This window comes from Diorhabda carinulata, chromosome 11, assembly GCF_026250575.1.
Source record: "Diorhabda carinulata isolate Delta chromosome 11, icDioCari1.1, whole genome shotgun sequence".
Classification (NCBI taxonomy): domain Eukaryota; kingdom Metazoa; phylum Arthropoda; class Insecta; order Coleoptera; family Chrysomelidae; genus Diorhabda; species Diorhabda carinulata.
In genome coordinates, this window is record NC_079470.1 from 8,805,442 (window position 1) to 8,833,249 (window position 27,808).

The following is a 27,808-nucleotide window of genomic DNA, read 5'->3' on the forward strand; positions in this document are numbered from 1 at the left end:
TTTTCATGTTTCTAAGATACGATAAGATGGAGTTAGCCGTATAAGCGGACGACGTATGAGTAGTGGCCTAACTAATAGGTTCGATTCTGATGCACACAAGGTTAAAATGAATTAGATTGCATGATACTTACTAGTTTTATATCAAGAGTAATTCTGATTTATAGCCCGTTAATAAATTATTAATATATTTTCAAAGAACTTTAAAGATATATTTCAAATGTGTATTATTTTTTGAAATATACGTTTAAGAGTTTCCCTTTTATGTATTAATAACGGATCTTTAGAGTTTATAAGACAAAATACCGCCTCTGAGGCGTCATTACCTTGATAAAATCTTTATCCTTTTAAAGGACAATTTCCTTGTTTATTGCCTCTTTGTCACGACATATGTCAACTCTTATCAGCTTCTCTTTCGGTCCTAGCAGGACTCCCGACTCCTATTCTGCCCGCTTACATTGGGGTTATCTACAGGTTCGTAATTCACTGGCTTATCTCGTAGTAGGGTTTTTTATTTCTGCAGAATTTCAACTTTTTTTTAATGAGTATCAGAAGGGCAAGTATTTAAGGTTAAAAAGAAAGGTATATAGAAAATGATAAGTTATCCTGAAATGTGGCAAAGTTTATGAAATATCTCTGTCTATTTAGATAACTACTTCATAATAGTATAAAAGTAATTTTCGAAATGGTTTAAATTTGTAATTTACGAAAAAATAAATAAAATTTTATAATAACAATAAAAAACCTGCGATGGCCGGGAATCGAACCCGGATCAACTGCTTGGAAGGCAACTATGCTGACCATTACACCACCATCGCACATTAAAATTACATTATCAAACATATAGATTCCATTACATATTTTTATATATTTATATGTGAAAATGTATTTAGAATTTGTAAATAAATATAATTGAATAAGTTTGAAATGTAATCGTCGAAATGTGTTTATATTCGTTACTAAAATCGTTATCTTTTACCTGAATCTAATAGTTGAAAATATAATTGTACAGATTAGGTAATTTCCATGAATGAATAAAATAATATCAGAATGATAATACTGATCAGTATTTCATTTCATGATTTTATAGAAAACCTATAATTTTATTTATAGTATATATGTCATGATTATTTAGGTTATCAACAAAATTTATCACCTCATTTTTTGAAAAAGATTATTTAAAATTATTTTTTAATATGGAGTATGTTTCAATTTTTTGTTGTTAAGATTCTAATATTGGTAAAAGGTCCAAATGAGGGAGTTTTGATATCGAATTTCATTATTTCGTGGTTAAGAGAAGCATTTGATGTTTTCTTTACTGATAAATGTGCGTAAAAAAATTTATAAAAGAGAGTTCCTATTGGAAGAATTAAGCAGATAATAAATTTTGGTTGAAATTATTAAACACGTCCCTACTAATAAAAATTTACTTTGCTTCACAACTGCTGCAATACGGAATATTGTATTTCTAATGAAATATTGTGACAGTCTATATACAAGGTGTTCTGAGACTTGATGCTAAAAATTCGGGAGTAGATGACGTGAAAATAATGCTGTGACATAAAAAAATTATTCATACGACCCCTAGTTTTGTTATAGGCATTTAAAGCTGAGAGATCGGTAATCAGAATTTTATAAATTATACATTTGAACATTATGAATTTTTAATGGACGATATGACGGAATAAATAATTCTACTCTGTTATCTGAATGCCAGGGGCGGCACATGCCCAATGGTTAACAATTCGTAACATTTACAATCTAAAAATAACAAAAAAGTTAATTTTTGCTTAGCTCGATTAAATGTATGGTTTTAGACGATACGTAGATTTTAGGACGTTGTACATTCTAAAGAAGCCATCATAAAAAACATTCTGAAAAAAATTATCATAAATTGTAATTACTGTTGTTAGTAATTGTAATGTTTACTGTTGAAGCTGGTTTCCACTAGACGGTTTTTATAATTCCAATAAATTACGTTTAGGGGCAGCACGGAACGATTAAAATAAAGAATCAACATCGATTTTGTGTTAATGTTCATTCGCGATGGAGCTCCTACGCTCTTCCTAAATTTTGTAAAAATTCATCTTAATAGCATTTTTTCTTATAGATGGATAGGTGGAGGTTCATTTGCATGGCCATCACGCTTTCCTAAATTGAATACAATGGATTTATTTTTTGGAGGATATAGTAAAAGCTTGGTATATGCAACACTGGTAAACACAAGGAACGAATTTATCGATAGAATAAACTTCCATTGTGACATTATAAGGCAGAATCTTGGAATGCTGTTACAAGTCCAAATAATACCCTACGCAGGCTCCGGAAGTGTGTAGTAGTGCAAGGTGGTGCCCAATTCGAATATGTATTATGGTTTCTTTTTATTTGATAAGTTGTAGACTAACCAACTAGTCCAATTAGAAATGTTTGATTGCGTTTTAACACCTTCTGGGAGCGTTTTCAATAAGTAATCACAATTCATGATAATTTCTCCTTATTTTTCCTTGTTACGAACGGTTTCCTTGGCATGTGCAACGATCTAATAAATTTTATCGAGCTAAACGAAGAGTACTTTTTCTTAAAAATTCGATTGAGAAACTCATTTTTGCTATCTTTAGATTGTACATGTTGTTCCTGTAAAAGTTCGAATATATAATTTAGAAAATATACTTAAATATAAGTTCTGATTTCGCAACTTCAAATGCCAATATCTCAGAAACGAGGGGTTACATCAGAAAATTTTCATATGTCATAGCATAATTTTCACGTCATCTACTCACTCCTGAATTTTTTATATAGCTGAAAATCCGTACATCTGTGTACCAAAAATGTTAAAAATGTAATATAAATATATTTCTTGTTCCAGGTGCGACTATAATCGGTGGCGCTTCCCAATACATAAGCAGTATTCAGTCTCAACAAGATAATAGCAACACTTTACAACAACTTTTACAGCAAAGAGAAGAAGAAACGAGACAAGAAATTGAAAGACTTACGGCTGAAATAAGGGCATTGAAGCTGCAGCTTTTGCAATACACTAACGGTATGTTATATAAATTCAAATGATCTTCGTGAATAATGAATGATAGTGATAAGAATAAATCAATTGTTCCCCTATCAATTAAACGGTTTCCAAGGCTGGAGAATATATTCAAATATACTTCGTGACCTCTTTGGAATGTTTCTATTTACTTTTCATCGTTTGCTTCCATATTTCTTCATTTTTAGTCTGGTGTAACGAACGTAAAGAAGTTGGTCTGTGACTTGGTTCATTTGATCAGATCTTCTTATAGGCGATCGGCCTCTAGTTCTTTTTCCCACTTCTCTCATATATTTATAAGCTTGTTTATGTCCTCTAATCATCTAGCTACGTGTTCAAAATATTGCAATATTCTGTTCATTCAAGGAAAAGAATAAAAATGGCTGAGAAAATTGAATCCTCGTAGAAATAATAAAATAGTGTGGAGAACGTTTTCTAACTACTACTAACGTGTAAATATTCATTACACTGCGAGTAATTGTTAGATTAAAAACCTTTTTTTGGATGCCTTTGTTCTCTCATATTTCTATAATTATCACGATATTTATCCAACGTAAATATCTTTCTATTTGACGCTACTGATTGTTTACCATTCTAAGCGTACCTTAATACAACTTATCCTAAAATCTTTTTCCGAACCTTTCCACATTTTACCGAAATGATTGATATTGATTTGCTAAAAAAGCCGAACGTTTTCTTTATTGCTGAGAATTCGCAAAAGAGTTGTGAGTTGATAGAGAGTCGTTTATAATGGAAAAGAAAGTTCTGACAATAGTTATGTCTCGGTTTGTTAAGGTAGAGAAATGTACGCCTGATTGCTCGTTATCGGTATATACAGACGTAAAAATAAGTCTGAAGACGAACAATGGGAATGGCAATTGAAGAAATTCATTAGATTTGGATTTATTTTGTGTTATATTCTACTTATTTTCAAGCGAATACAATGATTCAACAAAGTACATTAATTAATTTAGTATCCTTCTCGGAGTAAACAAAAAATAGATTTCTGTTTATTTAAGTTGATGAAATGAAATAAAAATTGAAGGAATTAGTTTTTGTTTGTTATAGGTCGAGATCTCAACGTTTCTTATAACATTCAATTAATTGAGAAGAATAAAATTATTGATTTTTATTCTTCACATGAAAGTATTGTTATTTTATCCATATATAGACGGCCTACATAAAATTCTCGGATAAATAAAAAACCAAAGTGCTACGCCTAGTAACTTGTTGACACTATTAATTCTCTTCGCTTCACTCTCTTTTGGTCAATATCTCTGTGTTTTTTGATATCGCAGGAAGTTTTAATAATAAATAGTCTGGAGCACGATAAATATGAACGACGTGTATAGTTTTTGGAACCAAAATACGTGAAAATGAAAGAAAGACACAATTAATGAGCTAACGGCATATCCTTGGTTTGTTTCAACAGTGGATATTTAACATTTGAAGATCATTCGTATTCACGTCTTCCACCTGCGTGCGATATTGAGGTTACAAAGGAAACAGTAGAAAACCAGGGTAGTACCAGCACTCGCCGATAATCGGACTTCCTTCGATACCAAACATCTCCATTTAAAATAATTAAATGAGATATATAATAGTTGTCGATTAATGCCACACGACTTAATCCAGATTCAAGCGAAATGTCCAGAGGTTACGTAACCAATGTAAACAACTGTTACTTGCGATGAAAAATAGATTTATCTCAACAAACCGAACATGGAAAATCAGTAATTGTCAGTTGGAATTATGAAGATTTGGTGTTCTCCGAAATCATTCCACTTGGTGGTTCTGAGCTCCTACTATATCCAGCACATGCTGGTAGGTATTCTTCTTAGGAATAAATAAACTCATATGTTTCTCACCAAGAAAAAGAACTAAACCACGCCCTTTTGGTCCATCAAAGTCATCAATAGTTAGTACAAGGATATGAAGAAATGGTTTAATTTTGAGTAAAATCTTTGTCAATACGACGATCCAGCTTTTTAGCAACTTTAATAAGATTCTTAAATGGGCATGTCTATAAAATTACAGATTTTGGAGTAGAGAAAACCATAAATCGAAGCACCAAAAACCTTCACATTCTCCAAATGTGACGATTTAGGCGGCAAAATCATTTTGTCAAGCATACAACACGAGTACACACGTAATTTGAGAAATGTTCCGAACCAAATATTCCATGGACTCTCCGCAAACCAGATCAATCTACAGCTGATTTCTCTTTATGGGATTTTCTAAGGCTCGACTCTACTTAAATAAATTAAAAACAATGCTCCAAATACTTCAAGAATAGGGTAACATACCTGGCGCTATGAATCGAAGTTTTAGGAATGCCAGTAGCAAGAGACTTGAACTATATTATTTCCAAAATAAAAAATTTTCCATTTTATGTCGTTTATTTTATATACACATCTGTTTGATTAAAATATCTTTTATTTATTTAAGATATATAAATTGATAATATAATTTATTTGTTTTTCGGAAGATATCTTGCCCTAAAGAAGATATCTTCTTTACTAAACGACAAGACTTGTTAGAAACTTTTGTACTAATTTGTACTAAAATTGATTGACACTTTCGACGTACTCTATAAAGATTATTTAACAAGTGACTTCGAAAATTAAAACTGAAATAATATTAAAGCAACTCGAAAGTTCTAGAATTACATTTTTTTGTTATTTTCAGTCAAACAAAAGCACGAATTTTAATGTACTTCATCATTCATATGTGAATTATTCTTCATTTTTGCTTTTAGCTGACTATTATGAAAACACTCAGGTGAAATTATATGCAAACTGAACCGTACTTCATTACAAACCCACTCCACATGTTTTTCCGATTCATACATACCTCTTTTTTTGTTTGGAAAAAATGTAACTGAACTAACACGATTGATACAGCATATTTTTCATCCTTTACAAGCGAAATATTGTTAATGCCATGGAGCATTCACAAAATCCATTACCAGGTGGTGGTGGAAAAATAGAGATTCATCGGAAATGTCAAAAAGGGAAAACTCGAGGAGAACGAGACAAGCTTCGATGCACATCATAATGGCAGACGCTGTCGCATATAGTTTATATTTCCGTAGAATTCAACTTTATATTTCCCGAATTTCCTCATACCTAGATCCAGTGGCAGCTGCAACAAACTCCGTCATGAAATTTTGTAAAACTAATCACAGAAAAAATCGTTAAAAACTTGTAAACACTCTTTAAAATTCAATTATTGTTCATCAATTTTCCAAAACTAAATTTTGTCATTTGCAGACCCTCTATTTGCAATTGGAAATAGATATAAATTTAATGACTTAGAAGTTGCTATGTAGACTTAGATGAAAATATAAGGAATAATTATAATAATATAAATTCAATAATAAATTCATTAATAAATGGATATTTATGGTATATTTCATTCAGATTTATTATTTTCTGACATGAACATCTCCTTCCAATTTCCTAAAAAATATCATCAATACATTAGTTTCAGTGTTTGGAGGTACGTTTGGATTATATCAGAATAAAGTTGTTGGTCTACTCACTTAAAGACCTGTTCCAAGTAGCATTTTATTGGTTGCTTGTATCTCTTTTAATTATAGTTACTGGACCACCTTAACTGTTGGTTTGCTATGGTGAATTATACATGTTAACAAACCACTGAAAATGGAATTTGATGTTTAAAAAAATATGAAAATAATTACATGACATTGAATGTATACGCCTATGCATGAACAGTCAGATCATTGCGATGTGATTCAAAGTGGGAACGACAGAGTAAATTTGACATCGTTACGTTGGTTTTACTTTACCACGGTGACAATGTGACACCTAAAGAAGAGATATTATAGATGCAAAGGTATATATTATAAATTTCCATAATATTCTGGAGTGTAATTGAATGCTTAAAAATGTTTTTGTGAAGGTAATGCTAAGCTTCATACATGATTATTAATATACTGTTCTCCCATGGCGTTTTTAAAAATGTGGTTTTCTAAATGTTTGGAATAGTTTAATAAACGATATACAAATAATAAATAAGACAATACCGAGAAAATAGAAAACAAAAGATAAGGAGATAGATAAGAAAAATCATCTACTGGTGCAATCTACAGAGGTTGGGACATATAAAGAAACTTCTGGATACCTATAACCAAAGAAGATCTATTGAATGTATCAACCTTAGTAGATGAAGATCTTTGACAGCTAGAGCCATCCCACATCCTGAACTTTTTGAAAGGAGTGAAATTAATTTGTCTAAAAATAGTTACAGAACATATAAGGACAATGGAAACAAGAAAATCAAGTCCGCATCTGTTAATTTTTGCACTACAAAACTCCATATATATGTAAAAAGAATATCCCAAAAAAATTCTGCAAACTTCTAGAACATAAAGAAACAAAACAAATAAATAAATAGACCTTCCTTGAAATTATTCAAAAGAAACAATGTAAATAAACCGCTTGCTATAAAAAAACATTAGATCGAACGAATTCCTCGACAATATTATAGCCAATCTAAATGAAAATTAGTCTTTTAAAATCGTGTGAAATTAATTCTTGCATCAATTACCACCCTTAGAGAATGCTGTTGAAAATAATAATAATATATGTTATTTATTGCTGTTCAAAAGAAAATGCCAGTAATTTAGCTCGATAAAACAGTATACGACCATATAGATCTTCTTGATAAATCTTTTATTGAGAATATTTTAACTTCATATTCTAAGTAAGTATTCATCAATCTTCCAGTTGTCGGAAATATGTCGTGAAGGGAAACTTTGAAGACATTCATTTTTTACAGTTACAGCTCGCTTTAATGTTTCATGTATTCTGATACAGTGATTTTCATGCAGAAATGAATTATTAGAACCTAAGTTGGTGACATTACGTTCGGTCATTAATAGCAATGTGATTAGAATCTGAGTTATAATGGCATAAGTTTCTCCTGGGTTTTTAAATGAGTTTTTTAACAAGCAAAAACATGAACAAAAATTGGCTATATAATCGGATCTTTATCTCGACACCCTTGAGGTAAATAGTTAATGTTTTATAAAAAATTACTCTAGAGGTAAAAAGAAATGTCCTATATTTTGTTATTTGGTTGAAGATAACATGGAATCAAATCAAATGTTGCATTGCAAAATTGCCGTTGACTAAAAACTATCGTCAACGGAAAATCAGTAAGATTCAACAATGGTAATAGTACAGAGTCATTTCTGTTGTTTGCTTTTGTTTCCAGTATGGAAAAATGTTAAAAATGATCATAACCACTCTCTGATCAGCTGAACATTGAAAAAAATGACATTATCCACTGAATGGTATTTAAACCATTGTTAACACATGCTATACACACACTTTTCATAGACAAATATTTATACAAAAGTTGTTTTGATACATTTAGTCAGTTGACGATTGACAGATTTGATTTTATAGACTTTCTAAATAATTTATAATAGGTCCTTTTTTTCTTTAGGACATTCAGATTATGTAACCACTATCAAATTTATAAAATCAGTCTATTATGATAGATTTTACATTTAAAAAATGTGTTACAAAAAAGTTATTTTTAAATCTTGAAATATTGTTTGTCTAATTATTATGTGTAGGATTTGACACAAAAAATGCTGTGATATGGAAAAATCATACGACCCCTCGTTTCTGAGTTATAGGTCTCAATGTTACGAAATCAGAATTTTAGAAAAAATTATAAAATATTAGTCCTGTTTTTGCAGCTTTAAAGTCATATAACTCAAAAACAATGAGTCGTATGAGAAAATTTATTTTATATCAAAGCATTATTTTCAAATTACTACTCATTTTTGCATCAAGTGCCACGTTCAAAAACTGACAAGGAACGAAGTTGTGTCATTAGAGGTGAGGTTGAAGAAGGATTAAATTTGATTGATATATACGGTAAATACACGAAATTACATCCCAGTCATATTCCAAATAAAAGTTTTTTCATCAATTGCCGAAATGAAAAGTGTCATAAAACTCATTTTATGTGGAAACATTATGTGGAAACATTATTTTCACATTGCTACTCATTCCTGAATTTTTTGCATTAAGTCCCGGAACACCCTGTATATGTGAAAGAACACAATATTAAGAGTTTGAACTTGTATTTATCCAATTTGTTTTACCGTATTCTCTTGTCATATTTTATCGGCTTTCCAAATTTTGCTGCAATAAAAAGGAAAGACAGCATATATTTAGAAAACTTAAGAATTTGAAAAATATCAAGGGAAACGGAAAGAGGTGAAATTTTTGTGCCTGTCTATATTAGATTGTCATTTTCTAGCTCATCGTATATTTCGAGGTCCTGTCAAAGGTATTTTAATGTTAATGTGACTTTTTTACTCCTGTGGTGCTCTTTAAGTCAATTATTTTATTCTTTTATATCTCTATCTATGTATACACCCTGTACACTAACTGTTAATTATTTATAACCAGGTCACCTATGTTTTGGTGATATTGCAATTTAGTGTCTACGTAGGTAAACTATATCGTGGTTATGATATGTCATTATGATTATGTGTTATCATTAATTATAAAAAGGTAATTCCAAACTATTAAGACAATACAAAAAAGGTGACGTTCAATCGCTGTTCAATTTCATTACATGGCGATCCTGCCAGGATGAGGATTACATGAGCCGTTTTTTACAATAAGACAAAAGAGGTGAAATGGTGAGCCAAAAATCAGAAGAGTATATCCAGCATTTTATGTTATTTAAGTTTCGCAAGGGGTTAGTAACCGAGCAGTTGCAACTGAAAACAAAATGTCAATAAATGATGTTCGGATCCGGTGATATTTATCTTTCAGAATCTTATGGATCAGGATCAACAACAACATCAGACAACGTATCAGAAAATCGAGAAACACCTTTAACCAAAATTTTCCGACCATTCTAAGATGAATCGTATTGTGACACCATACAGAACCGTTCTTGATAACTGGAGATGAAAATGGTTGTTATACGATAATCCAAAACGCAAAAGGATCTCCAAACTACCGCGTCTGAATGTATATATACACGAAATTCTTGTGCAGTGCAAAAACCCGGAACAATCATTATTGCAAATCTTTATCATGAGCAATCTTCAATCGACAAAAATATCCAGCTATCTTCAACAGACATTATACGATATTGTCCGCCCTGTGTGAAAACAAAAAAAAAAAAGAAAACGAAGACAAATTTAATAAATTGGGGTGGGTTTCATCCACCATACTGGTCCGTTATTTCCATTTTCTTAGATCGCTACAAATTTATTATTATATTTCTGATATTGAAAATTTTCATACTGAATATCAAAATGTTGTTGATAACTAATAACATTATTAATGTTAAATGTATGTGAAATTGTTAGAAATTAGTACGGTTAAATTTAATTTAAAAAAGCGATATTTCTTTCCGTTCCCCCTTTGTATTTTTCTCAATCCATATTCTAAATTAGTCGAGAGATTTGTTCGAAACTTCAAATATACCCCTGTAGGCAAAGATAAAGAGAAATGAATTTAAAATCACGTTGTACGTTAAAGAACGTTTCAACCCATCTAAATGACCTATGGCTAAAATTGCAATGATAATAAACATGATGAAAATGGTGTATGGCCACAGTACAAATTCACGTTGAGTATTTCGTTAGATATCTTACACAAATGTGAATAAAATAACTGACAGTTTAATACCACTCTGTACTAATACAAATTCATATTATGTGTAGCTAACTCACTAATCAATTGTAAAAAAATATAAAGCAAGCTCTAATACGTTGATCCGTTTGATAAAAATAAATTGCGAACTTATTATGGAATGAACGTTCTCCCAAAGTCTTTGGGATGTATGAGTATATAATTGGTCCTTTCAGAAGCAGCTGCGAAGCTCATTCATAATTGATTCAAAATATTACGCCCAACACCACACTCCAACACTAGATATAATTGGTTGAAACGGTTTTCGAGAAGGTTTTAGCCATTAAATATCCTGTTTTCTTACACTCCATACTAATGTTTGAATTATAAATTATCTCTTATCGATACATTTCGTACTTCAATGTTTACGATCCTCAAAAAGTATGTCAAATATCAAATTAATCCGCTTTGATTGCTTGAAAGGTAAGGTAGATAAAAAGAATAATCAGATAATCAATCAAATTACTTTTTTTGAAGATAGTCAAAAAAATATATCAAATTACAAATTAATTCAACATTTTGCTTGCTCGAAATTGGAGTCCAAATATTCACAGGGAAGGGAACAGAACGAATTACTTAATGAGTGTGTAATTTCAAGTCCATATGACTTTTCGAAGTGGGTAAAAACCACTCATAGATTTTGTTAAATAGATACATAAACGAAGCTAATAAAACCGTGTAGGAAATTCCTGGTTATTGGAGCTTCACATTTAACGACTTCAATCGTTTCTACCCCAATTTCCCCCATAACTTCGCTATGTCAAAACTACGCAGCGCTTAAAATATGACTCAAAATTCGATGGTGTAGATATTGGTTTTGTACAGTGTGATAAATTACTAAAGGCGGAAACTTTCTTTATAGATCGCAATAAAATTTCACAGCCAGCCACATTTACTTCGTCCAAGGATGAAGGAGGCAGCAGGAGACGAGCTCTTTTTTGATTTATCGTTAGTAACTATCGCGAACACTTTCAGATAAATTTTAAAAGGGTTAGAAGAAATTAAGGAATAAATCTTGAATGTTTTTATTAATTTTCAAAAATTATATTTATTGTTATGATACGCACGCGGGCCGTTTAGGCACATAGCATGGAAGTGATTTGATTTCTTTCCACTATTTCCTATTTTTTGCTTTCGTTCTATAGTCCTAAATTCCTCTCTCTCTCTCTCTCTCTTGGGTCTTCCATCACCACTGCATACCATCTTCTCCTTGGTCTTCCTCTTTTTCTTGTTCCTCCTTGTCCTATGTCTATTATTTTTGCTGCTCTAGAATCGGGCATTCTCTGTATGTGATCCAGTCACTCTATTATTTTGAATCTTATCATTTTACTTAGTTCTGCTTCGTCAAATAGATTCCTTATTTCATTATTTGCTCTCCTCAGTCATAAATCTTCCTCCTTTTTACCGCCTAGTATCCTTCTAATTATTTTTCTTCCTCATACATCCGTAGCTCACTGTTGGTCTTTTTATTGATTTGTATAGATGTAGCTTTTCCTTTCTAGATTTTTTTAACTTCTCCTCATCATCCTCGCTTCTAGATTTTATCCCTGGTCACCGTCGTCATTGATAACTTCCCAGCACATTGCTTCTTCTTTGTTCAGTTGTATTGATAAACTTCTCATTGCTGTTTTCCTTTGTGGTGTTGTTACTATCATGAACTTCGATTTATCTTCGTTGACTCGTAGATTCACTGTCTCTACCATTTCTATGAAGGCTCTGCAAATTTCCTAAATCTCGTTTTCCGATGTTGAAAGGATTACTACATCGTCTGCGTATGCCATTAGTAGTCTTGTAATTAGTGTTCCTGTGCAGTTGAAACCGATTTCACGTACTATCCATTCTAATACTATATTGAACAGCGTAGTGGATAAAGTTATGTTGGTCTATAAACACTTTGATATTCTTTGATTTGCCTTTACCTTCGTTTTTGTATGTTCAAATGTCCTTTTGGTAAGGCTTTTTTGAAATACTAAGATCGTTCATAATGCTGTACAAATGGTTTTTATTGACATTATCGTAAGCTTTTTGGAAATTTATGAAGAGTGAATAAATTGGCAGATCGTATTCATACCCCATTCTTTGCATTTCTTTAGAGTGAAAATGCGGTATATGACTGATCTTCCAGGTCTAAGCCCGCATTGGTAGTCTCCCAACAAGCTCTCTCCATTAACTCTCAATCTTCTCTCTATGGTTTTAGTCAAAATTTTGTTTCTTTTTCCTTTCTTGTGTATTGGTGCCATTATTGCCATTTTCCACTTTCTGGTATTATCTCTTGTTGCCATATACTACTTATTAAATGATATATTCTCGTATTCAGCGCAGTTCCACCATACTTGATTATTTCTGGCTCTATTTTGTCCTCTTTTAGGCATTTGCCTTTTTTAGCCTCTGAAATATTTTTGTATTTCCTCCTTTGTTGGGGGCGATATATTTTAAGACGATCAAGTTGTTTTGGGGACACAACTTTTGAAGCTATGAAAAATACATTAATTCAAAAGAATTTCATTCAAAATCATGATTCAATTCATAATATCTTCACCTTAATTATGTACAAAAAATATCTTTTATTGATATTAAGTTTCCTTTTGTGAAAAATATAGTAATAATACACATTTTTAGAATTCTTTCATATTTTTCAATAAATTTCAATTCATTCAAAAATGCCGCGCAATTGGAGTCTGATTAATACATTCACATTATGCCGCTAAATGATACTCGAGTAATAACAAATATCAGAGGATTCTTACAAATCTAGAAATCCTTAAAATATCCACGTCAATATATGTTATGCTGTTATGCTTATGTTTTTTGTTATACTGGGTGTCCCATGAACAGTTAAAAATATCTGTATACGGCAAAATACTTTTAGTAAAATCATGAAAATTTCCATGTTTTGGTTTTCGGACACGATCTTTCCAACAAAAATATTTTCAAAGATTGGACGACTTCCGATTCTACTGGAAGTCGACTGTAACTTTGTTATTTAGAATAGAACACCCTATATATTAATACATTTTTAAAAACTCCGTTGAATTTTAGTACACTTTTGTTTGAGAACTTTTTCCGAAAAATGCATACTTTTTCAGTTATTAATTTTTTTGTAAAAAATTTCACCGTTGCAGACCGTTATAATTTATTTTTTTACAAGGACACCCTCAAAGATATGAAAATGTTTTGTATTCGGCTGCTTTTAGAAAAGCCAGACATATTTGAATCTATGTTGAATATTTTTTCATTATATACAGGATGTGTATAAAAAGTTTAATTTAATAAATATCAAGTTTCTTTTATTTTTTTAAATAGAACCACCCGGTTTTTTTCTATTTTAATGCATTCAAGGGTGAAAAATAAGGCAAATTCATGTATATTTTCATATACCCAAACCTTACCGTTATCGAGATATTAAATTTTTTCTGTAAATTTTTAAAGATGCAGGTGTGGTCTAAATTTCATTTAGTCGTTATCAAATTGAGGACGAGCCATTTTAACGATTCTCAAAAGTATTGACTAATGACAGTTAAATGAGTGTCATTTATTACAAAACTGAAACTTTTTAAAAAACACAATAATAATATAAAATCTCGAATATCTCGGAAATGACTAAAAGTTGAAATAGGTTTAGTAAATACAATTTGATTTGACTTTACAAACCTTAAAAAGATAAAAAAAATACTATTTATTTCTTAGTGCTTGTATCAACGGGTCAAAATAAAATATAGACCACAACTGCATCTCTAAAAAATTACAGAAAAATTTAAAATCTGGATAACGGGTAAGGCTTGGGTATAGGAAAGTATACATGAATTTGCGTTATTTTTCACCCCTGAATGCATTGAAATAGAAAAAACCGGGCGCTTCTATTTAAAAAAATAAAGAAATTTGATTTATGAAGTTAAATTATGAACACTTTTTATACACACACTGTCTAAAATGAAACATTTCTCAACATAGATTCAAATATGTCTGAACTTGCTAAAAGCAACCGAACAGAAACTATTTTCATATCTTTGAGGGTACCCTTGTAAAAAAATAATTTATATGGGTCTGCAATGGTAAAATTCTTTGCAAAAAAATTGATAACTCAAAAAGTACGCATTTTTTAAAAAAAGTTTTTAGACAAGACAAAAGTATAATAATATTTCACTTAGATTTCAAAAATATATTAATATACAGGGTGTTTTCATCTAAAATACCAAAGTTACAGTCGACTTCCGGTAGAAATTTTCATGATTATACTATAAGTATTTTGCCATATACAGATAGTTTTAACTCGTCGTAGGACACCCTGTATATGTTGTCAATTTGTGAAAGTTCCAAACGTGAAGTGTGAACTAAAAACTGGCATGTGATTGGAGATTTCAAAATGGTGGGATTTCCTAGCTTTATTTGTGGTAGATATCCTAAACATGTTCTTTCACCAGATTCATGCGCAGTTTTAAATTGTGTGTTCGTGGTGCTAATAAAACCTGTTCAGGATTCGAAATCCTGTGTTTATGGAGCACCGATTTCTAATTCCGAACGTGTTCTGACTACCATGTCCAATGTTTGGACATGGGTAAGGTTTTTTAATCAGGCAAATGTGCATTCATCCTTTTTGTGATACCTACCACGAAATAACGTCTAGCTTATATGGTTTTCTACGTGATTGTATTTAAAAAACGTGGTAGTTGACTATACTCATAGATATCAAGAATAAACATTCGGCCAGTTAATTATATACATTTTATTCGCCTAGCTAGAGCTAGAGGAATGTATGTTCAGAACATATTTTAAACAAAGCATGCACATTTGACATACTCAGAATACATTCGGAATGTGTCCAAATTATATATCGCGAACGAAGCTGATGGCCCTAAAAAAAGGAATATACAAATTATCCGTGTTATTTGTGGATATAGGATGGCATGCGAAGCACTATATTCAACGGTCATAGCTCGTAAGAATCGAACTTTCTGTCGGAAAACAAAACGTGAAATTTGACCTATTTGTTGAGGCGGAAAAGTGTTGATGCCATCTCTGTGCATTAAGTTAGGGTTGATGATACAATTTGTTAGAAAGCTGGACGAAACTTTTGGATACTTGAAAAAGTTTTTTCCGAAGTTATTAGGAACAGAAGTTGAAGCTGGGGTTTTTTTGTTGGTCCGCAAATTAGACAGATTTTCACCGATGAAAAATTTTCAACGTTGCTGATGTGCTAGGAAATTTTAGAGCTATTGGCTGCAAGATGTCATTATAAGTGAATATGCTGCATTTTCATCTATATACATTAAGAAAAGACATGGAAGTGTGATCAAAAGAATAAGAAGAGCGTTTACAGCAGTTCATTACGATTTTCGAACGAAATCCAATTCGATAAAAACATGATTGGAACGTAAAAAAAATAAATCGTGAACTTTTAAATTATTTATCACTTTTTTGTAAGATGTTTGATAGATAAATTCAATGAAAACATTCAACATATTTAGTATTTATCTGATTGGATGTGTCTTTAATTGAAAATTGAAACCACAGATTTCAAAAAATATCGTTCAGCTGGTATCTTTAATACTGAGGCAAATTTTTCTTTGTTATATATTCAGTTTTTCGTCTTATTACGCCCGAAAATATAGAAATTAATTCTTTAAAGCCAACGTTAAATTTTATGCTAGCCCGTGCTAATTTCATAATTCAAATACAATTGTTCTTTTTACTGAAACTATGTGGATTTTTTTACATGTAAATTCTAGCACAAAAACATTTTTCCATAGTTCTCGAATGTTCTAGATTTTACAAAACAAAGGGTTATTTTTTTTCTAAAACCTAGCACGAACAATACAAATAATTATCTCACAAATCGCCTTTACAACAATCATGTCGATTCCAGCAGCACTGCCAACAGCAGAAAAACGGAGTAACGAGCTAGAAAACAAACACGGAGTGAGAAATTCTCCGTTTTTCATCTGGAATTAAGTGACCAAGCTCAATTTATAACACCTTTTAATGACCCCATGTCATTGCACTCCCTCTATTCCTCCACATTTTTCTCCTACATTCTCTTTCCGGCTAATTCTTTTGTTACGACTGCTCTCGCACAAATTTTAATTAAAACTGGATGTTTTGTTGTTCATTATAAACCGTACACTATATAATGGAACAGCATGAAAAGAATTATCAATATAAAGTGAATAAAATAGAATGTTGTAAAAGGTGTAACCCTCAAATTATTATTTAGTTTTAGGGTTCAGTTCCTTGTTACAATGAATAGAGCATATGTAAGCAATGTAATTTTAATTCGGCTAGAATAAATGAAAACAGTACAGGTTTACCTTTCTCTCATTGTTTTCTACATGGATTTTGAGGTGCAAATATTTGTTGAATTCATCAAAAGGTATTAATTATGTACACTAGATAATTTGTAATCAGTAGTACCAGGTTTTCAAGAAACTGAATTAAAATAATGAAGGTAATAACTTATAAACAGAACGGTAAATAAAACTAAACTAGTGCTATAGTTATTTAGTTTTCAGTTAGAGCTATTAAACAATGAAAGTCATTGAAGTAAAATAATTATTCCGATAAAATTATGAATAAAACATTTAAAAAAGGATGAACGAATTTTAAAATCAATTAACAAACAAAACAGATTATAAACATCAAAATGTAGTAAAGGACGTAAAATATAATATTCCACTAGAGTATAATCACTAATGTATTGAAGAAATAATATTACGTTTGAGCATCCTTGTAATAATTGTATTGTATGGATAGGACAGACATCTCAATCTTTATAAAACAGACCAAGAAGTCATAACTGCGTTCACAAACTATGAAATATGTAAAGAAATATATATTTAATCGGAATAAATGGATAATAGAAGATATTTGGAACAGGCAAATAAAGAAAAAAAGAATTGTTAAAATACTCAATATATAGAGAAATGAGGAATCTATCAATGGTGAGAGACTTAAATAATTTGTAATCTTATAAACTTCGAATTCAAAACTGACAATTCTGATATTTATATGGTACCTCAGTTTGAGCTTAAACACTAGTTATCTAGCCCATAGTATGTGAATTTTGTGAAGACAAGGTCAAATAATCGTTTTAGTTACTTATTTTGTCAATATCAATTATATCTCTTCCTAATCAGCAATCAGCTTTCAGGATTTAATATATAATATTTTTTGTTTGACACATTTTTGTAGTCAACTATTTTTATGTTATGTTTAATCATTGATTTAGTTTTATACATGCTATATCTTTGAAATAATTAGTTATGCAAATTATATATATATATATATATATATATATATATATATATATATATATATATATATATATATATATATATATATATATATATGTTAATAATCTAACCTTTCTGATAATGAATTAGATATTCTCTTATAAGCATAAAGTTTCCAAATTACGTTCATATATACGTTTGATACAAAGGCAGGATGAAATGAAAGTTCCCAAACCTTCTTTATGCTCTTCCCTAAGTTCTCTCAGAGGCAGGTAAATTTTTTAATTAAAAAAAAAAATCTCATACCCATTTACTAAAGTGAAAATATATGTGGAATAAAAGGAATACTTTCAAATAGATGGGAAATGTCTGATTTATCTCTAAACCACTATATTTGTTTTTTTTTTTGTTTTCGAATAATACGGCTTTGCTTACGTGGTAAACCCCGGTCATGTAAACTTCTCCTAATGAGTCTCTTGGCAAAGCTGAAGAGAGAAACCACCGAATCAAGCTACTTCCGCCTTGTTGGTTTAACCAACTTAATTGGATTTAAAAGTCTCGTTTGTCCAAATAAGGAAAATGAGCTTTACAAAGCTTCAGCTTTCTGCTTGTTTTCCTCGTTATAGCTATTTTCTAAAATCGTGTCTACCTAAGACTAGTCTTACATTCAACCCTTACATTATATTGATACAAAAACAAACTTAAAAATGACTGCTAGAGTACAACAATAATAATAACAACAGATAGTTGTACCGTATAACAATTTCGATATGAAGTTCTCTAACCTGCTATCAACAGTTAGTGAACTTGTAACTCAATCTGAAACAAAATGAAAAAAAAATTGTTTTATATACTACAAACAATAGAGATTGTAATAAATTTCATTCGTTTGTAGCTCTAGTTTTTCATGAAATATAATAATTTCCGAAAATCTTGATTATCGATGCACTCAGCGTCGTTTGTATATGATTGTATCACTAAAAAATTTTTATTGCAGTTTTTTTATTTTAGAAAGAGTCACAATTCTGTAAAGAGGGGCCTAAATGTTTGATTATTGAACAGTATAAAGCCACTTTGGCCCTTCTCTGCAAGATAATACGTTATACACTTACGTGCATAGAAATCGGCTCACTGTAATCTATTGACTTCAACTATATATTTTTTTAATTATTTATAAGATTCAAAAACAAGAAATATGCTGTTGCAAAGACAAAACAGATTTAAAGTGAGTAAAAATTTATCAGCAAGGCTTAGCGTTTATATGCATAGTATTAAATAAAGAAATGTAACGTGTTTATAACGAATTTGTCAAATATTAAAATTATTGCGTTTGCAACACAAATTTGCATATTACTCGTTTCTTTAATCTCAATAGTGTTCAACTGTATTAGTTTATTTATTGCATTAATCAAAAATAGACGGTGAATCTTCGTTAAAGTTATTGATTTTCAATATCACGGACATTTATCATTTTCCGACCAAAAGCTTCTGGGGAAGACGTCTTAAAATACTTCAAATAATGTGTACCTAGACTGTAAGGTTGGCAACGCCGCTTTTGTTATCATCTATCACAAACTTCAACAATTTCCACCCAATGACAGAGATTTAGTGCAGATTTCGCTGTGTTTAGCGTGCGCAGGAATCGTACACATATCATGCTCAGCACGGCATTCAATGAGCACTAGCAGGGCATTATGGTATAACGGCCGCCCATATGTTTAGAGCTCTTCACCCAACGCGATTTTCAGCCAAAATCTGACATCACTTGGGTAGAAACGCGTTTGGATGCTCAAACTGAAATTTAACGTCATAGCCGGGGAGCTCTTAACACTGAAAGTCCCGTCATAGCGGAATCAAAAAATTTTTATTTAAATAAATAGAAAGTATAGGAATAAATTAAGCTCGGTATGCGTGGTTTCCTATTGCCGAGACAATGTAAAAAAAATTACTAATTTTTTTTTTAATGTTTTCGACAGCAAATTTATTGGCTTTTAGAAAAAAATCACGCAAACCACTTTTTTGCCAGAAGGGTCTGGCATACCTAATTAAAGTGTGTGATGAGGGCTAAAATTACTCCTTCATGGCGGAAACTTTTCTTTTATTTTATTTATTTTTATGTAATTATTAAAAATATTTGAAAACGCGCACTCAAAAATTGCCGGAAAAATCCCGCATACCACCTTGAAGTGCATAGCATCTACTCCAAAATGTACGATGGTCAATAAATTTATTTTGGACTAAATGATTACATTAATAATAATTATGTTTTTTGTAGAATTATTCTTGTTGATCAATGTTTTTTTTTTCATACATGATATAGTTCAGTACAGAATACTGTTTTAGAGGTGATTCTCAAGAGCTGGAATAGTTGCAATAGTTTCATGGAGAATAGACTACATATGTATATATTAATGCATCTAAATGTCCTTGATTTTAGGTCTCTTCTGTTTTAAAATTAGTTTTTTTTTTGGATAATTTTAAAAAGAAAGATAAATTTTGACGTTTCGACTTTTCTTTAAGTTTTTTGTATTGTAGTTACAATTAATTCAATGTGTTGTTGTTTGTGGTGAAACATTTATATATCTATGTCGAATTTTCTTATTTCCTTAACGTAATTGCAAAATGGAGTGTTTTATTCGCAATACATCTACTAAAGAGATTATTCCGTTTGCCTAGAAAGAAAATCTTTTAAAAAATGTCAAAATATGCAACGTTTCGGTCGAATGAAAAACTTAAAATATGCGGATTTATTGTTTCAATTATTTAAAATAGAAATTCTCCTATTATTCATTGAATCATATTATTTCTCATATTCTTTAGAATCTAAGCAGAGAAAATGACATCTTATTACACAAAAAGCATTTACTCCAAAATGAATGTATTGACCATCGTACATTTCGGAGTAGATGCTAATATAGTTTATTCATTTCAAGATGGTATGCGGGATTTTTCTGGCAGTTTTTGAGCGCGCATACCAAAATAATTACATAAAAATAAATAAAATAAAATAAAAAGAAAAGTTTCCGGCATGATCGAGAAAATTTTAGCCCTCATCACACACTTCAAATAGGTATGCCAGACCCTTCCAGCAAAAAAAAGGTTTCCGTGAATTTTTTCTAAAAGCCCATAAAATTTACTGTCGAATACATTAAAAAATTCAATATCCGCAATGATGGTAAAACATATTTTCAATTTTTTGTGTTCATTTTGACAGCTCCTGCCAGCTTACGACGGACATTGTTCTCATTATTGTACCTATTGTAAATAGCACCACAAACACCCCATGCAACATTTTAGTATTATTTCATTACTTGCAGGTATATATAAGACTATGTTTTAAAACAATTGTTGGTATATATCTTTCAGTAGCTTGCCAAATGTACAAATACTAATAAAAGTTTTTTACATTGTTGCAGGTGGTACTAATAGTTTACAAGCACCTCGACACTCAAGCTCTTCCATCAATTTGAACTATTCCACGAATCCCACAATCACAAATGCAGAATGTTCGAATTATATCAGAAAACAAATAATGCAAGCGGAAATATTTCGCGGTACGCCACTGAACAACGAATACGAACTCATTCCTTACAATCATTTTACATATAGTAGAGTATATCCCATAGATTTAGGGCTAGGAAAAAGAGTTGTTGAGAAACCAATTGGTTATAAAAGGAAAGATCTACTGGAAGCTTTAATGAAAGGCTTGGAAATTTTAAATAAAAATGTGACTGAAAAAATAGCTAGGTATGTATTTAATATTAACACTATTAGATTATTCCCTTTCATTTATAACCTTTCTAAAGCTAATTCCCGACTAGAAATTTTTGTGAGGACGCGATAAGGACCTTATCAGTTAATTCAGCTGCCTGGTAAGGTATAGGTCAGGATAACCAGATAAGGACCTGATGAGGATGTAACGCAGATTAGTGATGCGGTCCTGATCATGTTTACCTTATATGGTACTAATCAGGATTACTTCACATGGTCATCATCAGGATTGCTTTGGTCTACTCTTATCACGATTACCTAACATATTCCTGATTATATTTTCTTTTTGGTTTTTATGGAAATAAGAAGTTCACACAAACAAAAGTTATTAATAAGATTAATCATAGAAACTTATATCTACTATAAATTTTGTTTTAAAAATTGATAAAAGCACTTTGATAACATTTTTAGATAAACCAAAAAAAAAATACAAAACATAAAGACTATTTTTTCTCAAAACATCAAATTATAAATAATTTTAAAAATCATAAAACAGGAATTTTGTTAATGCATCACTTGTTTCTTCGACAAACCCTTTCTTGATCACTACACTTGAATAATTTTTTTGCTTAGTTCAATTTTTAATTTGATGTAGAATCAGTAATTTATACTATAATATACAAAATTTTAATGTAAAGGACAAATTTTCTTTACTTGTATCAACCACCACTTAAAGAACTAAAACAACTGCACTTTTCCCCTCTCTGAAGACACGAGCTGTTATTATAAATATGAGCGACAAGTCTAAGCAAGTCACACTATGCTCATTTGATATATCCAAAGCAATAGCTTAGTCACTAACATACATCCATATCGTATAATCTTGAGATAATAAGAAAAGTATTATTTTTTAATCACTTCACCTAAATGTTTCTTTATTTCAATCTTACCACATTTCCAATACATTTGCATTACATGAATAAGTAATCAGGGTGTTCCGGGACTTTATTCCTTTGAAGTCACGAAATCAGAACTTTAAGTTTATTTTCTAAATTTTACATTTGAACGTAATGAATATTTTCAATGGATGATTACGTATGTATGCTAACAATCCGTAACATTTACAGAGACAACCTGTACCATCTAAATACAGAAAAAATGAGTTTTTCAAAATTCATTGTTTAACTCGATAAAATTTATGGTTTAGGAGAGAACTAGATTTTTAGATCATTCTACATGCCAAAGAAGCCTTTCGGTGACATTCTAAAGAAAATTATCATAAATTGTAATTATTTATTAAAAATACGTACAGGAGATATGGAAACATAATCAAACATTTCTAATTGAACTGCATACTGTCGGAAAAAATTGGAATGTAGAAAAATTTGGTTGGTTAGCCTACAATCTATCAAATAGAAACAAACAAAAACTATAATAAATCTTCGAAATTGGCTCCTTGTACATCTAGACATTTCCGAACTCTACGGTGGATATTTCTTTCAACTTGGAAGAACAGGATGTTATGTGATATTCCTATAAACATTTGCTGAGACATGTAGTTTATGCCTGATGGAGCCCCTCCCCACATCCTAACTAATGCATGGCCACCATATTTTCCTGATTTAAATATAATGGATTAATTTTTTTTTGGAGATCTTAAAAGCTTGGTATATGCAACACCGATAACCACAAGTAAATAAACCTCCATTGTGACGGAAGTGTGTAGAAGTGCAAAGTGTCCACTTCGAACATTCATTATAGTTTTAGTTTGGTTTTTATTTGATAAGTTGTGGGCTAACTAACTAAATTTTCCTGCATTTCTATTTTTTCCTTATGTAAGTAACACAGTTGAACAGTTTGCAGTTCAATCCAAAATGTTTGATTTTGTTTCAATACCTTCTTTAAGCATTTTCAATAAATAATTACAATTAATGATAATTTTCTTCAGAATGTCTCTTTATGGCGAACGGTTTCCTTGGCATGTTCAACGATATAAAAATCTACATATCTCCTGAACTATAAATTTCATAGAGTTAAACAAAGAGTGCCGTTTTGTTATAAAATTAATTTTTGCTATCTTTGAATTGTACAGGTTGTCCCTGTAAAAGTTACCTATTGTTAATTATTGAGTATGAGCCACCGCTGGCCTTCAGATAGTAGTAAAACACACTATATGGACATACGTAATGATACATTAAAAATTCATAATGTTCGAAAGTATAATTTAGAACATATGAGTTATAATTTTGAAACTTTAAATGCCTATAATAATAATGAGAAACTTTTTGCATTAAATCCCACCTTGAATAATTGATTTAAAACGCACTTATAAGGTTTTTCTGGATATAAACCTATGAGAGATAACGTTTTTCAGATCTGAACGCTTCCAATATAAACATTGATGAAATAATAGAAGCGATATATTATATATTATGATGTTAAGTTAAATTTATATTCACGCAAAGATTCAGATCTGGTTTAGATTGATAGCAACTTGTCTTTGTATCATTGACGAGCTATCTCTCTTGGAATAGTTTACACTTTAGTTTGGTATCCAATTCCAGAGCCAAATGAATAAGCAATTTCCAAAAGTAAACTAAGACTACTGTATTGAAATACATAGAAGGTTCCAATTAGATCATTTAAAATGAATGATTTTAGAATAGAAATATTCGGGAACAATGAACTTATCCAAATTTCTTGAAAAAAAAAATCATTTACTTTCAATAGAGTCAACCAAATGTGATCCTAGTCTGGAGCTCGTCAGGATAACCTGATAAGAAATATTATTTATTCTACTAAGGAATCTTGAGAGATTCCTCACATGAACATGATCAGGAAAGACTAAAGAAAAATTAATTTATTTTCTAACAGACCAACCTAATGTGATCCTAGTGTGAACCTCTTCAGGATAACCTGATAGATAACCTTTTCAATTAGGTGATCCTGAAAGTTTCCTTATGTGGACATGAACAGGGAAACCTGATGGAAAATTAATTTATTTTAAATCCTGATGCACTTCTAGCGTGTACCTCGTCATGCTTATCCTAATAAGGTTAACCTTATTTTGACCTGATAAGATCTTTATGATGTTTCAAGGAAATGAGAAAAAAATTCTAGTGGGCTGTTTGATTTATTGACATTTAGTTTTACGAAAGATAATCCAACAATTTGAAAGTAACGAATGAAAACACTATGATATATTATTTTCACCAAGGGGCATCGGTTGCTTTGTGGTCTGGGAGCACAGACAAGAAACTCTGACCAAAATAGAATCAGAGGTGAGAAGCGAACCATAAAAGAACAAATAATTCTTCTCTGATTCCATAGACGTTTCATAAAAAGTTTTTTAGCGTAAATGGAAATTATTCGACAAAAACTTGTAATACGTTATATTCTGTCATAAGTTTTAAGGTTCTGTTTCGTAAATCATTAATTACTGACTGACACCAATTAAAAATTTGATTATAATGACTAACATTAAAATAATAAATTATTTCTCTTTTTTTGTAGATATACTTTGGATGACTTTTTGGAGGGTCTCTACAGGGTGGAACCGACTACAGGAACTCAATACGAATTGTATTTTAGGACTAAAATATCGGGTTTTACAAAAGTGATAATAATGCGACCGTTCGCTCCTCTTCAAATGATTAAAACCGTAGGACTTCTTGGACCGAAAGAAAAAGAATTGATCCATATAATTTTACCACTTTCCGGACGGACTGCAACATTCCAAAGCTTCATGGATAAATTTGTAAAGATAGGTCTTAAGAACGATAGAAAAGTGCATTTAACGGTCATATATTTTGGAGAAGAAGGTCTTTCAGAAGCAAGATCTATTATGTCGAGAGTTTTATTAACAAAAAACAGCGGTGGGAATCCCAATAATCTTCGACTATTAGCTCTAAACGAAACTTTTTCCAGAGGTAAAGGACTACGTGTAGGAGCAGAACGTACTTGGGATTTAGACAAGAACAAAGACTCAAACAAAGACGTTCTGCTGTTTATGTGCGATGTAGATGTAGTGTTTAGTGCCAGATTTCTGGATAGGTGTAGATGGAACACTGAACCTGGTAAAAAGGTTTATTATCCGGTTGTGTTCAGTTTATATAATCCACATGTAGTGTATACATTGCAAGGGAGGGATGTCCCTCCTGAAAATGATCAACTAGTCATTTCGAGAGATACAGGGTTTTGGAGAGATTTTGGATATGGAATGACATGTCAATACAGGTAATATATCTTTCTACAAATTTCATTCATATTTTACTAGTAGTAAAAATAACTATTTAGGTAAAAAGGCCAAAACGGGTACATGCCAAGATACGTCAATTTTCCGTTAGTCTACATTGAGTACAATAAACTAACACTCTTTTCACGAGTTGTATAAAATATCATTTCTACGTTCAAAACCAAACAGTGGTTGTATTTAAAGATTTTTTAATGAATTTCAACAAAACTAACTCGAGGATAAATAGTTTTCAATGAAAAATTCGGTTTGTTTTTGGAAAAGACAGTTTTTAATGATAAATGAGTTTGTTCAGGAAAAAGACAATTCCCAAAGACAAATTAATTAGATCAGTTAGATTTGAAAATGATAGTTTCTATAGACAAATGTCCGTTTATTTCTGGAAAAGACCGTTACCAAAGTCAAATGTTGACTTCTTTTCGAAAAACACTGTTTCCATAGACAAATAGAAGCTTCTGTTATATAGTTTCTAAATACGAATATGGGTTTGTTTTTAACAAAGACAGTTTTCAAAGAAAAATGGCGGTTTGTTTATAAAAAAGAAAGTTTCAAAATCAAATATCGATTAACTTTTCAAAAAGACAATTTCAAAAGAAAAATTACGATTTTTTAAGCTAGTTTCTAAAGACAATTGTGGGTTTAGTTCTGGAAAAGACCGTTACCAAAGTTAAATGTTGACTTCTTTTCGAAAAACACTGTTTCCATAGACAAATAGAAGCCTCTGAAAAGATATGGGATTGTTTTTGAAAAAGACAGTTTTCGAAGAAACATTGCGGTTTGTTTATAAACAAAAGTGTTTCCAAATCAAATCTCGGCTTACTTTTGAAACACAATTTCAAAGGAAAAGTACGATTTTTAAATAGAAACGACGTTTTGTTTTTAAAAAATACAGTTACCGAAATACCAAATATCAGTTTGATTCGAAAAAGTTACGGTTTTCCCAGTTTATAAAGACAACTGTCAGTTTGTTTTCGAACACGGCGGTTTTCTGAAACAAAAAGGATTTTGAATAAGATAATTTCCAAAGTCAAATAACGGTATGTTTTCTCTTTTGGAAAATTAATATCGAATATATAAATGGAATCATCCCAAAGTGATCTCGGCTCCGGTCCACTTTACGGAGAGAATAAATTCAGTCTATGAATTATGATTTTTAACCCACCCATTTCAATTGAATAAATTCTAAATCTGGAAAACAATTTGATGATTTTCATCAAATTTAACCTTGAAGTTTGAAGATTTACATTCTTATCTATTGAAGTTTCTATCGGTAATGTTGTCAAGATTATTTTTTATTATATTCACTCATATGATCAATAAAATCAATTGGTAGAATTTTCTACACGAGTGCTTATAATAGTAGTATTGGAGGAATTTGAAAACCCAACTTTTCATATGACCAAGATCATTTTTTATCTAAAAATTCGAGAAGAAGAACCTTACCAATATATTTTGATGAATTATTACATATTTTTATTCATCCAATGTCAAGTATGACACCTGTCACATATGTTTTGTAGATTTACAACTTGCTCTAAATTGAGAAATTCTCATTTCTGCAGATGATGTTACTTAATATTCAGAATAAGTCTACACATGAGTTTGTGCAGCAATTTCTGTAGATCCTCCTCATCCGCGGCGACAACGCAGATGACTTCTATTGCCCTATCGAATTTTGTTTACCTGCAATTTTGTGGATATTTTCTCAATGACCAAGGATTGAGATAAGATCTGTTTTAGAATTGTCTATTATCTAGTAATCTAATCAAATTTTTTATAAAGCAAGCTTATTAGGTCTGCCAATAGTATTTAAAAAATATTTGCTTTGTTTGTTTCAAACAGACCAGAACCAACAACAATTTGACATTTTTCTATGAGAATTAAT

General features: G+C 30.8%; 1 protein-coding gene and 1 non-coding gene across 7 annotated transcripts in view; one reads left to right on the top strand and one right to left on the bottom strand.

Annotated features, from left to right (window-relative positions):
- The window catches only part of LOC130899651 (chondroitin sulfate N-acetylgalactosaminyltransferase 2), a 260,579-nt gene that overhangs the window by 216,749 nt on the left and 16,022 nt on the right, over nt 1–27,808 (top strand). For all 6 annotated transcript variants that reach the window (XM_057809742.1, XM_057809744.1, XM_057809743.1 and 3 more), the window contains 3 exons: nt 2,864–3,040; nt 21,377–21,707; nt 25,185–25,907. In XM_057809742.1, coding sequence (XP_057665725.1) covers nt 2,864–3,040; nt 21,377–21,707; nt 25,185–25,907 — 1,231 coding nt within the window. The remainder of the gene's footprint in view (nt 1–2,863; nt 3,041–21,376; nt 21,708–25,184; nt 25,908–27,808) is intronic.
- On the bottom strand, nt 744–815 carry Trnag-ucc (transfer RNA glycine (anticodon UCC)). Its single transcript has one exon. It is a non-coding gene; the product is annotated as a tRNA-Gly (tRNA).